The sequence below is a fragment of the Anoplopoma fimbria genome, chromosome 17 (assembly GCF_027596085.1).
Source record: "Anoplopoma fimbria isolate UVic2021 breed Golden Eagle Sablefish chromosome 17, Afim_UVic_2022, whole genome shotgun sequence".
NCBI classification, from domain to species: domain Eukaryota; kingdom Metazoa; phylum Chordata; class Actinopteri; order Perciformes; family Anoplopomatidae; genus Anoplopoma; species Anoplopoma fimbria.
Window position 1 is genome coordinate 20,751,245 of NC_072465.1, and position 17,472 is coordinate 20,768,716.

At 40.1% G+C, this 17,472-nt stretch overlaps 1 protein-coding gene across 4 annotated transcripts in view; it reads left to right on the forward strand.

The window, feature by feature from the left end:
• tox2 (TOX high mobility group box family member 2) overlaps window positions 1–17,472 on the forward strand; it is a 105,579-nt gene that overhangs the window by 38,592 nt on the left and 49,515 nt on the right. For all 4 annotated transcript variants that reach the window (XM_054617615.1, XM_054617614.1, XM_054617617.1 and 1 more), the window contains exon 2: window positions 10,799–10,891. In XM_054617615.1, the coding sequence (XP_054473590.1) occupies window positions 10,850–10,891 (42 nt within the window). In that variant the 5' untranslated portion in view covers window positions 10,799–10,849. The remainder of the gene's footprint in view (window positions 1–10,798; window positions 10,892–17,472) is intronic.

Genomic DNA, 17,472 nt, shown 5'->3' on the forward strand with positions numbered 1-17,472 from the left:
AATCAAATTGATAAACACAAACACAGGACTTTCAAGCAGGAGACCAGTGTTCGTGTCCCAAAGGGTTTCTAGAAGTTATGTTATGTTCTCTTTACTTATGATACTATTTAACCCAACTATGATGTTTTTCCTAAACCCTAAAGTGGTTTTGTTGCCTGAACCTTAATGTGGTAAAATGACACACAGAAAATGTGCAGAGTATTTCGGGGGGTTAATACTTTGAATAATTTTTCATTGCTTTTTATATTAAGGTGAATGTCCTTTGGGATATAGTATGGTCAGAGCTATTTTTTCCTCTTGGTGCAATTAGTCAAAGCGAAGATTGTAAAGTATCAAGTGCTAATCCAGGTCAAGTCACAAGTAAATTGTCAGTTGACCATTAAAACAACACATCATTTGAAGTAGAGATGCAACTACCAATTATTTATATTATCAATTAAGGTGTTGATTATTTTCTTCATCAATTGAATAATGGTTTTGTCTATAAATTGTCACAAAATGGTGAAAAACAAGATGTGTTCCAATTTTCAATCAACAGTAAAAGAGACAAAATTGAATTCATAGTGATTCATAGAGAAAAGCAGCACATTTGTACTTGATAGGATGCTAAAGAAAATATGGGCCATGTACAATTTATCACAACAACACATTTGAAATCTATTTGCATTCAAATGCATCATTACCAGCCCGAGCAGAATGAGGGTGAATAATGAGATGTCAAGTAAATGAACTTCATGTATACTTCATTTATATGTAGAGTGGCTTCTGTACACAAGTTAAGGCTTTGCCAATTAATTTTCAATTTTTTTATCATTTTAAAGACATTGTTTTTAAATGTCTGTATTGTTTAGGCTACAATCCATCTCCTCGCATCACATTTTTAGCGTAATTGATAAAAGTAGCCTCAGTATGAAGAGACTTACAATTAATATTTCTGCCGTATCTGCAGGTTTGTGTCGCATTTTCTTTTTTACAAAAGATTTTTTATGATTTGTGTTGCTGTCAAACTGGACCAGTACTGTGCAGCAGATTTATTTTGATATTATTCTTGGAGCAGTCCAGAAGGGAAAAGAAACGCATAAAAAGCTCTGGTCAAAATGTTTCATCTTGATTAAATGAATGTTCTCATTTGAGATATATGCATATGAGGGTTGTTTGCATCTCTGTGTGTGTGAGCGCTTCGTTAACAGTCATCTTAGATTTGTTTTAAGTGTTGGTTCATTTTCCTCTCGGTATCACATGCTGTCCACTCTCTCTTTGTGTGTACAATGTGTGTGAATGTGTGGGAGTCGGTGCACACATTTATGTGGGCTTTGACTGTTTTGCACATCCACACATATCTGAACATGTGTAGGTGTATGAATGTGTCGGGGATCAACCGTATACATTCTCATACACCGAACACACACACACACACACACACACACAATCACGCAGACACACACACACACACACACACACACACACACACACAATCACGCAGACACACACATACACACACACACACACACACACACACGCACAACACACAATCACGCAGACACACAACACAATCACACACACACACACACACACACACACACACACACACACACACACACACACACACACAATCACGCAGACACACACACGTACACACACACACACACACTTTTTGTGAACAGAGGATTCAGCTGAGATCAGCAGCTCACCCTAGGCTGTCAAATATTCTGTCAGCACAGCCCAAGAATCACAATTGGACTCTTTGGGAGGCATTAATTCAAAGCACCGTAACAATGCTCTCTGAAACCAAATCAACTGCCTGTAGTCAGCATATCAACTCTCAACTAACTCTCTCCCTCTATCTCCTCATCTCTCTCTCTCTTACTCTACTCTACTCTACTGCTCTCACTCTCTCCACCCTGTGTTTGCTGCCTTTTCTTCTTCCATCATCACCTCCTCTCTCTCTCTCTCTCTCTCTCTCTCTCTCTCTCTCTCTCTTTTCTCTTCTCTCTCTCTTCTCTCTCTCTCTCTCTGGTTCCCTCCCCCTCTCTTCCTCCGATGTGTGATTGAACTTTTAAATATGTTGCTAAAGCTGACTTACTGTACAAGGTTGCCTAACATAGACAGTGACTTCCTCTGCAGCCCATATCTCGTTAAAGCAAAAGAATAAATGTAATAAAAATGCTGTCTTTTGACATTTCAACTCACCGTGATGAAGGGATATTTTTCAATACTGTTTTGGACTCAATTTCCAATAATATTTTACCAAATTAAAGGCCATATTTAGTTTAGGTTCTTTATAGGAATACGGAGTAATGCGAATAAGATAACACACCCTCATTACCTCTTTGAACCCTTTGGTATTTTTTGGCTGCAAATAACAATTTATTTTATTATTGATTGATCTCTTATTTGTTCAGATTGCTTGTTTTGTCCAACCAACAGTCCAAAATCCAAAAATATTAAATTCAAAACAAAGAAAAGCAGCAAATCTTCACAATTGTATGGAAGCCCTGAGAGGAAGGGAGGTATTTTTTAAAAAGTCTGATCTAAATTATTTTCTCTCCTGTGTTTATGACTTAAGACAATGTGAAAAAAGATTTTGTCAGGATAATCTTTTCTAGTTTTTGTGCAGCACATGTTTAATTTCTTTATGAACTGTAAATGCAAGATACATAAATTGTGTTAGCAAGTTATTTAACATTACTGTCATTTTTTTTAGTACCAGCCACAATTTTACAGGTGGGTATTTAAGATCAAAATCAAGGTTGAGTTTTAAGATGGGTGTGGTCAGAGTAATGTTGCCAAAAATAAGGGGTAAGAAGTGCAGTAACGCCCCTGACTTGATTTGGCGTTGTGGCTGTTGTGATCGCATTGCAAGATGGTCTCTAGTTCGGCTAGAAATGTATTAAAATTGGTGCTAATCTGCCGTTAGGAAAACATTAAAGCTCTAAGTCCTCTTTAGGACATCTGGTAGAGGTGCCCTTCAGCCTCTTGTGGTGGAAATTATTATAACAACAACAAGCACCAGATCATGGCCAAATTTCTTTTTTTAAAAACATATTTTCCCTCCTGATTCAATAAATCAGAAATAGGAAAGAAACCAGTTTTTAAACTGATCTTAAGTCATAAACACAGGAGAGACAAGACAATTTGGATAAGACTTGGAAAAGAAAATGGATCACCACAATGTTTTCTCTCCCTTGCCTCTCAGGGCTTCCGTACATCTGTCAAGCTGGAATCAAAGAATGTTTACATAGTTATCAAAAATGTCCACTAAATTCATTTTGCTAATCAACTAATCCTTTCAGCACTGCTTCTTTTCTTGTCTTGCATTACTGTGTTGTTAAGAAATCCTCATAATGCAGTACAGATGGCGTTTTATTTGCTAAGTTCTGTTCAAGGAAACAGGAGAACATTAATTTCACAGTCATGGAATTTCTCATGAAATCAGATGACAAATGCAAACTGACATTTGGGAGTCTCAGCTCTCCTCAGCAAACCCAATTTGTTAAGGAATTATTCTCCTCAGCTTCTGCCTGTATTAACCTAATCTAGCCTTTGCGTGTACCCTCTATTAGAAAAAAGAAAAGAGAAAATCCCCTGTTTTTGTATTATGCCAAATCTTCTCCCAACCATCTGTTTTCTGCCTGTAACACACTAGTTGTGGCCAACGCACAGCCAAGGTGCTGGCACTGCTTGTCAGTTGTCGGTTGTTAGTCGTATTGTTGTAACACCATGTTGTTTTGCCTTCAGGAAACCGCTTCAAAAGATGAGGGATTCTGAACGGATTTAGGAAAATGAAAAGTTTCTCTATTCCCCCTCTGTATCAGAGCGAGCAAAGGCACCGACTGCACTTTATTAACGTGCTCCATCTCTCCCGCTTTTGTGTCAAACATAATACAAATGGCAGAAGGAGAGCAAACACATTTCAGTGGTTATTCCGGTACATGTTATCCTTGGTAAAAGGTGGAGTGTTATAGAGGTTAATGTGGCATGTTTAAAACTGGCTTTGATGTTAATAAGAGAAATTATTCATCAACTGATTGCCTGTCTCTGACATACAGCTATAGGGTAGATAAAGCTTGACACATTTTTCTTTCATAGCTTGACTACTTTTTCTTTCATTTGAACTGAACCAATTTAGTCTTTAATTTTGCCCTTTGATAAATCCTACAACAAACTGTATAGACTGGAGCAAAACATCTTTAATTACATCTAGTACTTTTATTCCATTTTCCTGTGAGGAGAGTTCAAAAAATGCAACGTTTAATCCACTCAATAATCCACTCAGCCGATTGTACTTTGAATCTAAGCTTTTACAATTTTAGATGGCGCTGTTGAATTTCCTATCTACCAGCCTGAAAAACATGCAGCCAAGCTCTACATTGTTGTTCCAGTAGATACAGAATCTACTTTCTGTGACAACCGCTGCCGGTAGAGACACACAAAGTCAAGTTGGAAAGAACAAGAAAGAGAGTCGCAGGAAGAGAAAGGAGACCAGCAGAGTGACATAAAAGTTTGAGAAATGAGCACAAAGCCCATACAGTGTTGCATATGTGTAACTTCCACTTTCACTCTCAATTGTGTGTGTACCTGTATAAAATGTTCAAAATATTTACAGTTGTCTATCACAGAAAAAGGTTAGGTAACAGTCAAATTCGAGAAATACAGCACCTCTGGTTAAGCGCAAAGTTAAGGTAAAGAGTGACCACAATATTGATATTATCGTTGGGTTAAAAATTGTCACAATCAAAGGAAAATGTGACCTCCTCGCCCTCACTTTTTTATTTATAGAAAAGGATCCCAATGGCACCAACTAATCTTTATGCAAATCACATTTTTGTATCGCTATGTTCAACTATTGTTTTACATTCACTTAGATCATCTTAAATAAATAAGTCTTAGAATAAGTCTCTAAATTTGCCTCACTTTCAACTAAACATTGTCAAATTTAGAACAACATGAGCCTGTATTTTGCAATTTAACACATAATGCTCGTCTTTCGAAAATGCCAGGAGACTGAGATCAAATAGAAAAGGAATAAAAGTTGTTCCAATACCGATACCAGTGTTGGATAGCCTAAAATGCACCAATCAGGTATCACATTATCGTATCACTTTATCAGTTCATTAACGCTAAAGTACACAGGAACAACAACAAAACGTGTCACTCGCTAGCCGAACTGTGCATCCTACCCAATCAGTACTGCACATCTGCCAACTAACGATTATTATAGAGTTTAAAGCACAAGCGTAAGCATGTACGTACATACAAACTCACAGTTTGAGTTTACACATTGAGCGGATGGAGAGTCTCTGTAAAAGCTGCGGTCAGCTATAAATAGCCTCGGCTCAAACGCTGGTGTTGACTGGATATTCCCAATGGTGTGATCAGTAGTTTGAGTGTCAGTAGTGGCCCGAGGCAGGTAGCCCCTGGGTTCATGTCCTGGTTATGGTCGAGCTGCTTAGGCCTCAGTTGACATCTCTTTCACACACACACACACACACACACACACACACACACACACACACACACACACACACACACACACACACACACACACACACACACACACACACACACACACACACACACACACACACACTCATGCACATTTCATCTGTCTGTCTTTCTCACTGCAGGTGTTTGGAAATAAGTAATACATACAAATACAGCCAAATGGAAGGTCACAGACCTGTTGATTTACAGTCTCTGCAGACATTTACAGAAATATCTAAACAAACATTCACTGTATTATGTACAATATGCGTCAATCTTTTTTTGCAATTCAGGTCTGAAGCTTCCAGCCTTTAGAAATCAATGCTTTGTATTGATTTGTTTTATTACACAAGTAATGGCTTAACAATAGAGTCCGAACACATTTCTTTTACATTATAAAATCCTAGTTTGATTGTAATACATACAGTACTGTACACCCTTTAAATCTGAGCTGGAAATTCAGCTTATGATTTAAAATTAGTATGTTTAATAAATCAGATGTAAAGCATAGTGGATATTAATTAAAATATCTCAATCTTTATATTAAGATGTTAATATCATCCATCTTCAAATTCATTTAGATCACATTCAATGCAAGATACGTAACGGAAAGTGATTCATCGCAGTGTGCAAACCAATGTTGCACACAGCAGTTGGTTTTGTCTCAGACATAAGTCTCTAAAAACCACTGAAATAGTGATTCACACTCTGTTATTGACTATCCGACCACCGCAGCCAGAAATGCGACTGATATTATGTAATATGTTTATGCAACAGAACTGACAGGATAGTGTATGTTACCAGTTGAAATTTTAGGAAGAACATCACCAAAGGGAGTAGAATTAAACAATGTAGTGACTGAATTTGGAATGAGAGTAATGTTTTGTGTTATTGATCTGCTGATTGTCAGTGTGCATGCATTGTTGAGTGCATACTGTACATGCAGTTTGGAGCACTGTCTCCATAATGTATAACTACAGTATGTGTGTTCATGCATGATTGTGTGTGTGCATACATTACTGTACACTATAGATGAGTGATAGGGTTTCCTCATAAGCCGGTCTAGGCCCTGGCATTCCTCTCATCGGTGGAGTCTGCATGTGTGCAGAGGCCTTTCAGCTAATCTGGGAAGAATGTCGGCTGTAGACACACATGTGTTCCATTAAGTCCAGATCTGCGTAAATAATATAACATGCAACAGCTAACGTTACAGGTAACTATACCCCCACAGCTGTGCCTTTGGCTTTGCAGTGCCCCTCCACCCCGCCTATAAAAAGGCAACGCTGCTATCTAATGAGTAGATGTGTCGTGGCGTCTACTGTGCTGTAGGCTGCTGATATGGAGCAACATAAAGATAATGAATATGTATTAGACAATAGAGCCAGACAGATTTTAATAGATATTGAGAATAATAAAAGTCTGATGAATTTATATCAGCTGTTATTCTTTTTGATTTACAGTGGAATCTCAATATTTTCTGTTTTATAAGAGATGACGTATATATATATATATATATATAGTGTAATAATAACTATAAATAATAACTATATATACAGACATATGAATCAAAGATAAACTATTAGTCATATATGTGCAAAAATGCTGCCAGTTAAACATATATTGCTCTTTCTTTCTTTATCTGACAATATACATGTTGGTCGATAATAACTATCAGCTGGCCTCAATTATATAATGTGGTGGTAGACATTTCAATCTCTCATTGTTGTTAAAAACATTCAACATCACTTTAGCTTATCTGAGTAAATATTATTTTAAAACATGATTGACAATGTTATGCTGTGACGTGCAGCTATTTATCAGAATACAGTCACTATCATGTAAATCTGTAAGAGAACATTGAAGTCTAAATTCACGTGGCAGGAGTAAAAGCATATCACAGCCCCACTCGTGCACCCCTCCTTCCCCCCATTGTTAGTGGTTCTACATCCAGACGACCGCCATTGGCTCTCTGTGTTTATTGTCTGCCCGCTCAGCTTGTACTGATTGGCTCCACTCTGCCAAGCGACAGGACAATGTTTGCTTTGCTGTCTGCCTGGGGAAGTCCCTCTTGTCCCTAAACGGGCCCGGCAGCTACAGTAACTGATACAAAGTTCAGAGGATGCCAGCCTCTTCCTGGTGTGGTGCAGCATCTTCCTGTGGCTGCACAACAAAGTCAGTTTGAAACTGTGAGTGAATTATAGACTTACTTATTTATGTTTTTATTTATTCTACCTTCACTTTTCTCAGCGAGGATTGCAGTACCGCGAGCAAACAAGTGGCTCTGCCTTCTGCTCTATTTTGATCAGAGCTACAGTGTGGGTGTGCGGCATAAAAAAAACTAAAAAAACAAAAAAAAACAAGCAGAGATGGTAAACGGCTGGCAGCATCTGGTTTTGGTGGAAATATCACAGAAACCTAAAGCCAGCCAGAAAGTGAAAGAGAGGTGACAAGGGGTTGAGAGCGTCTGGATTGAGGACTAGAAAACAAAAGAAAGGTGTCAGAGAACAAGTGTAGAGAACAATGCTTCTGCACTTGCAAACTGTTGTGAGCCAGCAAGGAAATGTGAAGAGTTTGGCTGTTGCTGTTCTGGGTGCCAGCACTCCTAATGAGTCTGTCAGGGCCAGTTAGCGAAGCCAGGCCTGCTTGTGTCCCCTCCAGGCCGCAGACAGCTGTTATTAGCCCCGTAATGGCATGCCACAGGGCCAGATTAGCCTGGCACACTGGAGAAATATCAAACATTCACTTACTGTGGCTCCTTCGCTGGCTAAAGCAGCTATTCTGCGAGGCATTCATTTAGCTGCAATGCTGGCAAGCTATCTAACGGGCCACAAAAGGAAAAAAAAAGTCTCCATTGAGGGATGCAGTTAGTGTGCAGTAGCTCCTCTGGAAGGTAGAAGGGAAAATAAATGTCTGACTAGAGGATGTAGGAGCAACATAAAGGGTCATGTTGCTGATTATGACCCTAAAAATAGCTATGAATAGCACATTAATACCTACATTAGGGTACATAAATCAATTTAATTTCTGAGTATAGGACAATTGTAAGTCCACATAAAAAAGCATATTGCATTTCCAGATGAGTTGTTTTTGTGTGTGTTTTTGACAGAGTAAGGGATTCACAGATACTGATATTGGATATTGTGCCAATACTGACCCAGATAGCTGGATCGGTTATCGTGACAAGCGGGCTGATCTATTTAATAAAATTGAATTGTCATACTTGTGTAAGTGTTGACCAATGTGTTGCTGTATTTAAAAAGGTTAACACATGAATTGCAATTCCTGTCAATTTTAGAGTATTTTTACAAAGTGACTAGTGTACGATTTATTATTTAATTATAAATAGCAATTTGGTTAATGTATTTACAGAGTTAGGAAAGTCTGACACAAAGAACACTGATCCCAGTCCCTTCCACACAGAGAGGCATACAGCTTATTTATCAAACACTGGTATCAGATTGGTACTCTGTATCGGCCGATACCCAAAGCACAGCTATCGGTATCGGGACTGAAAAAGTGTGATCAGTGCATCCCCCTGGTCAGCACTGTGCAGCACAGAGGAAAGTTGTAAATGAGAGTTCTCTTTAATAATGCTGTGTCATCATTACGCGAGCCATATCGACGAGATGGCCACTGCTGTCTACTCATCTGTTTTCACCTTTCATAATGAGCACAGGAAATCAAAACCTTACACAGCAAGTACTCTCACTGCCTCAAGGAGATTGCCTGCCACTGTATACTGTCTGTGGTAGGCCATTAGATCATCTTAGTGTTAGTACTGTATACTGTGCTTCATAGAACTCTTCTCACAGGGTATAAATCATGCTCTCTGAGCCTGTGATCACTCCAGTACGTTTCATAGGTGGTGTATTGCATACGCTCTTGCATACATTGCTTGCAGGTTTCAGTGTGCATTTAGGCCCATAAACGCAATCTGCGAAGGTTTGTTTATGGCTGTTCCACTATAAAAGCTGAGGCCTGCTGTTATGCTCATGTGTTTGCCTGCACCATGTGACCAACTGGAAGTGAAAGGCACAGCCAGTTTCGGTTGGTTCAGGGATGTTTTCTCACTCAATTGTTAAATATAGTCAAATACGGCACGTCGTACTGCATAGCAATCTGAAGCCCTGCCCACAATGTATTTGTGTCTGTGTGATTACATGTGTGCCTGGGTGTTTTTATGTGTGATTATGTGCGGATGAGGTGACAGAATGAAGGCTAAGAAAAAGGAAGACAGAGCAAAGCAAGTAAACCATTAAGAACGAGAGAGAGATAATGTGATATTTACTCTAGATCGCTGTGCTGTGTTTTTTTCCCCAATAATCTACATCATCATTAGCCGACTGTATGTATCAAGTGTGGCAAAGCCATTAAGCACTACACATAGCAGGCAGGAGCCGTAGCCATTATCACATATAAATTCATGTTTTATCCTCTTATTTATGAGAAACCAGTTTCCACATCACAAGTTATAGCATTTATTTTAACAGCAGACAGCGCACAGAAGCTAAAATAGACTCTCTGACACCAGAGAGAAAAGGATGGAGCATTTCTATCAATTAACAAGCACACGCAATAGTTTATACCCCTGTTGGACAAATCAGATGACAGAAACAGCATGCAGCCTGTTGGCCAGATGTTACAGAAGAGAGATGTTGATTTAAGAAACGCAGAATATCAAGGAATCACAGAGGTGCAGTGGGATGTGGGTTGTTGAGTGAGGAGATAGATGAAGACAAGGAGGGAGGGAGACAGTGAATCCTGGGATGTTTCCCTGCTGAGGCTGTGGACCACCATCATTCTATCAGGTTGTGTTGCTGAAACCCACATAGGCAAGTACAGGGTGGAGCCGGCAGCACATTTTAATTATTATTATCTATGTAACATATAGGAAGATGGAATCAGTACAGTGGAGCCGAGCACACAGACTTCTGGCTACCAAACACAACAGCTTAGTTCCATTAGTTCCGCTACCGAGCCAACCTTATCCAGTTATTATGTGTGGTACATCACCATGCTGTGATGTGATTCAACATGGCAGCCAGTGTGCAGGCTATCCAACCTGGCAGGAAATTTAGGAAACCGGCTCTCGTAAACAAAATGAGGACCATGTAAAGAACTGTATGTATGATCCCTATACACTTTGTAGGGCGGGGAAACAAAACTTCAGAAACTTTTATATTAGTTTGGTAAAATTTAAATTTAAATCTTGTGTTTGAAGTGATTTATTTATGCGAAGTTTCATGTTGAATTCTCTGTAAAAAAAAGCAAGGAAACATACTTAAAGTCTTTCTTTCTCTCTCTCCTCCTCCAGAGCAGATACGGTCCTGCAGACCGAGGTGTGAGACTCTACAGTACCCTGCCCATGCGCCCAAACCCTGACGGCAAGAGACTGCCCTCTACTGGGGTAAGACTGCCCCCCCCCCTCACCCACCCACCCACCTACACCCACCCACCCACCCACCCACACCCCTCCCCACAAGGTCTCATCCATACGTACACATACCACCATACCATTATCTAAACAGCGAGAGCCACCCAAGAGGCCTTCCCTCATCTGCACAACAAGACTGTCCAAACACAGCATAGGAGTGACAGTTGAGAGGAAGTGCAGATATAAATTCATGGATACTTTGTGTGTGTGTGTCCCTTAGATTTAAAGCAGCTGGGAAGTTCTAGACTTTGTGATAGAAAGCTTCTGCATAGTAACAATTGTTAAAGACGATTACCAATATCTGGACTTAAATCATGGCCAGGAAACACTACAAGCTAATGTTTTTAAACTTGGCATCTTCCTCATCCTTCAACCCCTCATCCCACTGCTTCTAACCTCATGTGCTCCTTCCACGCTCACCCCGATAGACCTGCTTAGCCCCCTATCCTCAAACCATCACTGGGCCACCGCAAGGCTCCCAAGAAAGCATCTATCTGACTTGGTGGTTTGTGCGGTATCTGCCTGGTAGCATCTAACAGAGGCATTTTTCTGCAGCTTATAGGCCAACCAACCGCCTCCCACTGTGTTTGCACAGAACAAAAGAATGCAGTGACTTTCTGGATACAATGCTTCTAACCCATTTTAGGTTGTAAATAAAGGACGGGCAAATGTTGATTTAGTAGGAAATTGTAATATTTAGCTAATTTTCCCTTTATGTTTACTTCCTTGGATGTAAAGCAGTTGTATTGCGCCATCAAAGTCTACTTTTCAATAATTTTATTATATGATTGTTCGCAAAGAAGCTCGGGAAAGAGTTAATTTAAGTTTAGTGATGCAGCACTTGCGGTACTTTGACTTTGACAAAGTGCTGGAACAGTAAGTCTACTTTGTTTGTGACACCTTTCTTTCATTTTTTAATAATAAAAAAAAATCATTTAGTATTGTGAAAATCATAATTAGAATCTAGCTTGCCTTGCTTTTATGCATTTATGTAACAAAGGAGGGAAAATGAAAGAACAATGGAGCGAAAAGAGAGAATTTAATTTCATATGTCTCCCTTTTTCATGTTTCACTCCATGCAAGTGCTTTTTGAATTATCTCTTCTCTGCTCCGGGGCTCAATGAGAGGAAGAGTGGGTGAGCGAGGGAGAGAGGGGGAGACAGAGACGGAGTAAAAGAGAGAGAGAGAGAGAGAGAGAGAGAGAGAGAGAGAGAGAGAGAGAGAGAGAGAGAGAGAGAGAGAGAGAGAGACAGATAAAGTGAAAGCTGTGTAATATTGTTGGTGCGCACCTTTTTTTAATTACAACAGAGATTGTATTGATGTCTCAGGCCACATGTCCTCAATCATTTATCAAGGGGGAGAGTGCTAACAAAGCATTTCTAAGAAACCCATCCTCTCCGAGGGCCTGGAATCATACGTTATCTAAAGTGAATATTGTTAATGCTGTTCTGTAGAGAGACCCACTTACAAATCATGGGAATGAGTTCCTTGTCAGTATATGCATGAGGTAGTAAAGATATATATCCACTTCCATCTGATCCTCTGTTGAGCAAATAAAGCTCTGCACCTAAATCTCTATGCAAAAAAAAAATGTTTAAAAAAAAGAAGAGGGACATGTTTAAAAAGAAACATAAATGTAAGGGAAGGACAATTTTGTAAATCGCCTAGTTGTCTTTTGCAGGTACCAATTGAAAGATTACATCTCTCACACGGATTAGAATTCATCAACAACAAAGAAAAGAGGAAACAAAACACGATAGAAAAGGAGACAATATGTGCTTTCTGTCATTTCCTTTTGTCTGTTATTACCTTGGTGTAGCGTCGCTACAGTAGCAGACTGCAGCTACAGGCTGCATGGAGAGGAGGAGAATATAAACCACTTGGCATGCAGGAGGAAACCAGACGTTTTTCCATTGCACTTATCAGGTGCTTTGGTGAGAGCAAGTGTCAAGGTGCAGAAGGTCCCTGCACCCCCCACCCCCCTCACCCTCACCCTCTCCTTCCTCCCCTCTTCCTTCCCCTGCACACCCTTTTATTTTCCCCTGATCTCTATCTCTGTATCCTCCCCCCCCCAACACCACCACTCACCACCCTTGGTTCAGTTAAAAGTGGGCTTGGCACTTCCGCTGCCCCCCCCCCCCCCCCACCCCCCACCCCCACCCCCACCCACCGCCACCACCAACTCTTTTCTCTCTGTCAAACTAACCTCCAACTCCTGCTTCTCACCTCTATGTTTCCTGTCAAGGTGCACTGCCCCCCCTCCCCCCCCCTCCCCCCAACCACCGGCTCTGCCCCCGCAACCTTTTTCCTTTTCTTTCTTTCAACATCTATTATGGCTGTAAATGCCTACAGTTCATTTTTTTTAGACGCTCAGTGCAGAGGGCCTGACCCCAGTGCTCTGCAGGGATCATGCCAAGTCCAGCAACTTTGTGAATGGAGGGGGGGGGGGATCACAATCTCTTCCAAATGACAAGTGCACACTGTTAAGTGATCATTATGAATGTCTGTTAAGTGAGCGTGTAGTTCTTTAAGAAAAAGTTCAATACAACGCTGGAACCGGGAGAAAATGAACGTAGCTTTGCATAAAGACTAGAAGCAGCTGGAAAGAGCTAGAGGCTTTCCAGCTCAACAATCCGCCAGCCAACACTAAATACTTACATACTCACATATATTGAGTCCCTAAAAAATTACATATTGTAATTTTACATGCCTATAAATTTCACCCATTAAAATCCAATTCCCACCTTAAAAGCCATATAAACAGAGTTTCTTTTTACATTCAGTGCTTCTCGCTAAATTGCATTGTATGGATTCTTAAGTTCTAACAAACATGCTGAATGCATTTTCTTCATCATAAAACATTTTGAAACTATTGGTTACATCAAAGTTAACTTGCTTTTAGTCTTTCCTCCCTGCCTTTGATGATGCATTTCTTGGCATGTTACCGCCACTTACAGATTAGTCTTTAAGTATGTTAAAGTTTTTATGTATATATATATATATGTCTTCCTTATTCCATACTGTATTAAAGTATAGCTGTGCCATTTCATCAAATGGAATTATGTCCCTTTTAAATATGCCTAACTTTTACACATTTCCTCTACTATAACCCTGATCTTTGGAAACTTTAGGATATCCACTTTAATATGACACTCTGTTGGTGAACAGTGTTTGGCAGCACAGTATGAGTATGCAATAACTGAGCCACTGAACTAAATTCAGTTTACCTACCTACGACATGCATGCATGATGTAATGTGTTCAAGGTTTACTGTCAGTCGTAATGGAACTAAAGCAATCAGTACAATGAAATTAAATAATGAAATGCAATTAGTGTTTAACAATCTCTCAAAGCTGCTGGAGTGGAGCTTTGTTTTAGCTCAGGTTGGATAGTTACCAGCATATTCTTTGGAGGGAGTCAAACTGTTTGAGCTACCATTGTAGTTGTTGTTATTGTTGTTTTAGCTCCACTGCCTTGACACTGATACTTATGGTGAAGGTTCAGAATCCGCTATAGCTCAGAGAAGACAGGATTGTTTCAGGACTCTCTCTTCCTCTTTCTGTCTGTTTCCCTTGGTTTCTACATGGCCCCTCGCTCTCACTCTCTCTCTCTCTCTCTCTCTCTCTCTCTCTCTCTATCCTGCTTTGTCTCTCTGCGTCTTTCACTCTTTTTCCAAGCTGATTTGGAGCCTTGCATAGTCAATTATGTAGGGAGTGAGAGATGGAGTGGGGGCTCCGGCTCCCATATTTTGGTGCGATATTAATATTGCATGAGCGCTATTCTGTAGCGAATATCTAAGAGACTGCCTATTAAGGCAGCAGCAGGAGAAGAATGTGACAGACACGCACACACACACACACACACACACACACACACACACACACACACACGCACACACACACACACACACACACACACACACAAAGTGTACATTCACACATACATAGACAGTCAGAGAGCAGGGGTGTATCAGTAAGGATCATGCAGGTTGTTATAATTAGTGTTTTCCAGATTTATTTTGGTGGGATAATAAGAGTGACTCATTTTCCTGTTTAATATGTCATGTTTGTTTATCTTGACAAGGCCGTTCAGTCAGCGCGCTTCATGTTGGTGAGAACTGAGTGATGTTTCACTGTAATTGTGCTAAGAACGGAATATTTTAACTAACTAACTGAATAAACAAACAAAACAGAGACACAAAACAAATGCCTGCTGTAAAAAAAATAAAGAAAACATTGCCAAGATAATTGCGATATTGCAAAGCAGGAGTGATCTGATGGCAGGCTATTTATTTTCTGCTGCTGGGCAGATATCAATGATACATACAGAAAGTGTCAACAGTGACAGGCTGAGAAGGTCCCTATAGCGCTGACTGAGAGGCTGACATCAATAATATTTATTTTGTATTGCATTATTGTATATCACAATATGACAAATTAATGAAGAAAATGCATATTTATGCATTGAATTGTGTTTTACATGTATGCATTATATCAGACACATTTCTGATACATTTATCGGATTTATTGTTTTTATTTTTTTTAGCAAATTACAGAAAATAGTGACATTCGGCCATTATAATTTCTAAAGTGATATCCTCAAATGCCCTGTTTTTCCGGCCAACAATCAGTTTACTATCATGTTAAAAAGGAAAAAGAAGAAACTCTAGGAAGCAGGCTGCTAGAACTGTCCTGCATGTCACACACACAAAAAAATCAACAATCAAAAGTCCTGTGAAAGTCTTTTTCTCACCGGACTTGGAGAACATGCGGAAGAGGTCTTGTTTTACAGTCTTTCCCCTCTTGCAGTAACAATGCCAGCCCCCCGTCAGAGGCCCAGAAAGCCCGGCCAGGAGTCAACACCACCAGTAAGTCCCGAGCCCAGAAGCATCACGCTGGGCCCGACGTCGAACAAGTGCTTGGTGACCTTACAGCACCAGCTGGAGTTAAAAGAAGTCTTTAAAAGGCCGATTCTCCACAGTAATATCATCGCCCATGCCTCAAAGAGTCTGGATTAGGGCCCACTTTCCCCCCTGCTAAAATGTAACAAATGTGTGAAAAAACATCACAGCCGAAGCCAATGTGGAGGGAACAATGGAGAGAGGAAGAGGGGAGAAAGAGAGAGAGGGAGAGAGAGAGGCTAAGAACAGATAGCAGAGGCAGAAAAGAAAAGAAGGGAGAAAGAAAGTGATGGAAACGCCACATCTTCACACCCACAATCCCCCCCTCCCTACCAGATATATCAATGTAGTTGGCTTTCTCTGAAATTCAAATGGCAACAGGGGGGATAAAAAAAGAAAAAGAAACCTCTGGCTTTGGGAAGGAGGGGAGGGGTTTGGGGGGGGGTTGCTGAGAAAAAGACCTGCCATCTATGTATTAGTGCTCTGTAAATATTACATGAGCTGCACATTCGCTCAGTTGTTTGGCATTACTTCCACTGGATGGGTATATTATTTTAGAAACCATGCCTTGTTTATGGAGAGGCATGACCTACTTCCAGACACTCCTCTCTCTCTCTCTCTCTCTCTCTCTCTCTCTCTCTCTCTCTCTGGTATTTTTTTCTTTCTTTCTCCCCCCATTCTCTCTTTCCCTTCACCTCTCTCTCTTTCTCGCTCGCTCTTATTCACTCTCAATCTGTGAAATCTCAACTGGTTGTCCCTGCTGAACAATTACAAGGCAGAGAGACCCAAATGGAGATGTTTGTAGAAAACAACATGTGTATAATTAAGGTTTAATGAGCTCTTGTCAGGGTGGAATGTGCAATTAGATTGGTAATAAAAAAATCTGCCTGAATGCGCGTGGCAGAGGCTGGATGTGGAGTCAGCATGGAAGTGAATGAAAGAACAGTGAATTATTTTGAGCCCTATTGACAGAAGTAGATGGTGCTCGATGCTGTTTTTAGGTTTAAATACATAGTGAGATCCAGTGAGATAGTGCTTTATTGTGTGTTTTCAAATTACTGTACACTTGCACTCTGGGTTAGTTTCCTAGGAAAACAATTCTTAAACAGCTGGAGTTATGCTGTACTGCTGCAGAATGAAGCAAGAGACAATCATTGTGATTTGAAAGGAGAAGGTAATGAATGTCATTGGATGCGAGAATATAAAAGTGATGCTCAGAAAGTATATACCTTTGCCAATTTGTTGTATTAATAAAATGCGAAATCTGACGTCAGATCTATGACCACAATTTTGGCCATAAAAGTTCATCATGTTGCCTGTACCACCATCTATAAGTGAAATCAGAGCTGCAGCAAATGAACGACTTTGCTTATTGTTTTGGCTACAAAATGTCAGAAAATAAGTAAAATGGGAAAATATATATGTATAAGATGTCTTGCAAATCTAGTCATTTAAAAATTCAAAACCTAGGACCAGTGAATTTTTAGCATTTTTGCTTGTGAGATGAAAATGGACCCGACCCACAACGTTGTGGCAGAAGCATAACGCCCACCATCCATTTCCCCCTCAGGTAAACACTATTTGCTCTGTCAGCACTATTCTTGCATTGTTAGCATCGTTAGCTGCTTGCTGCCTGATCACGCGATGCCATGTT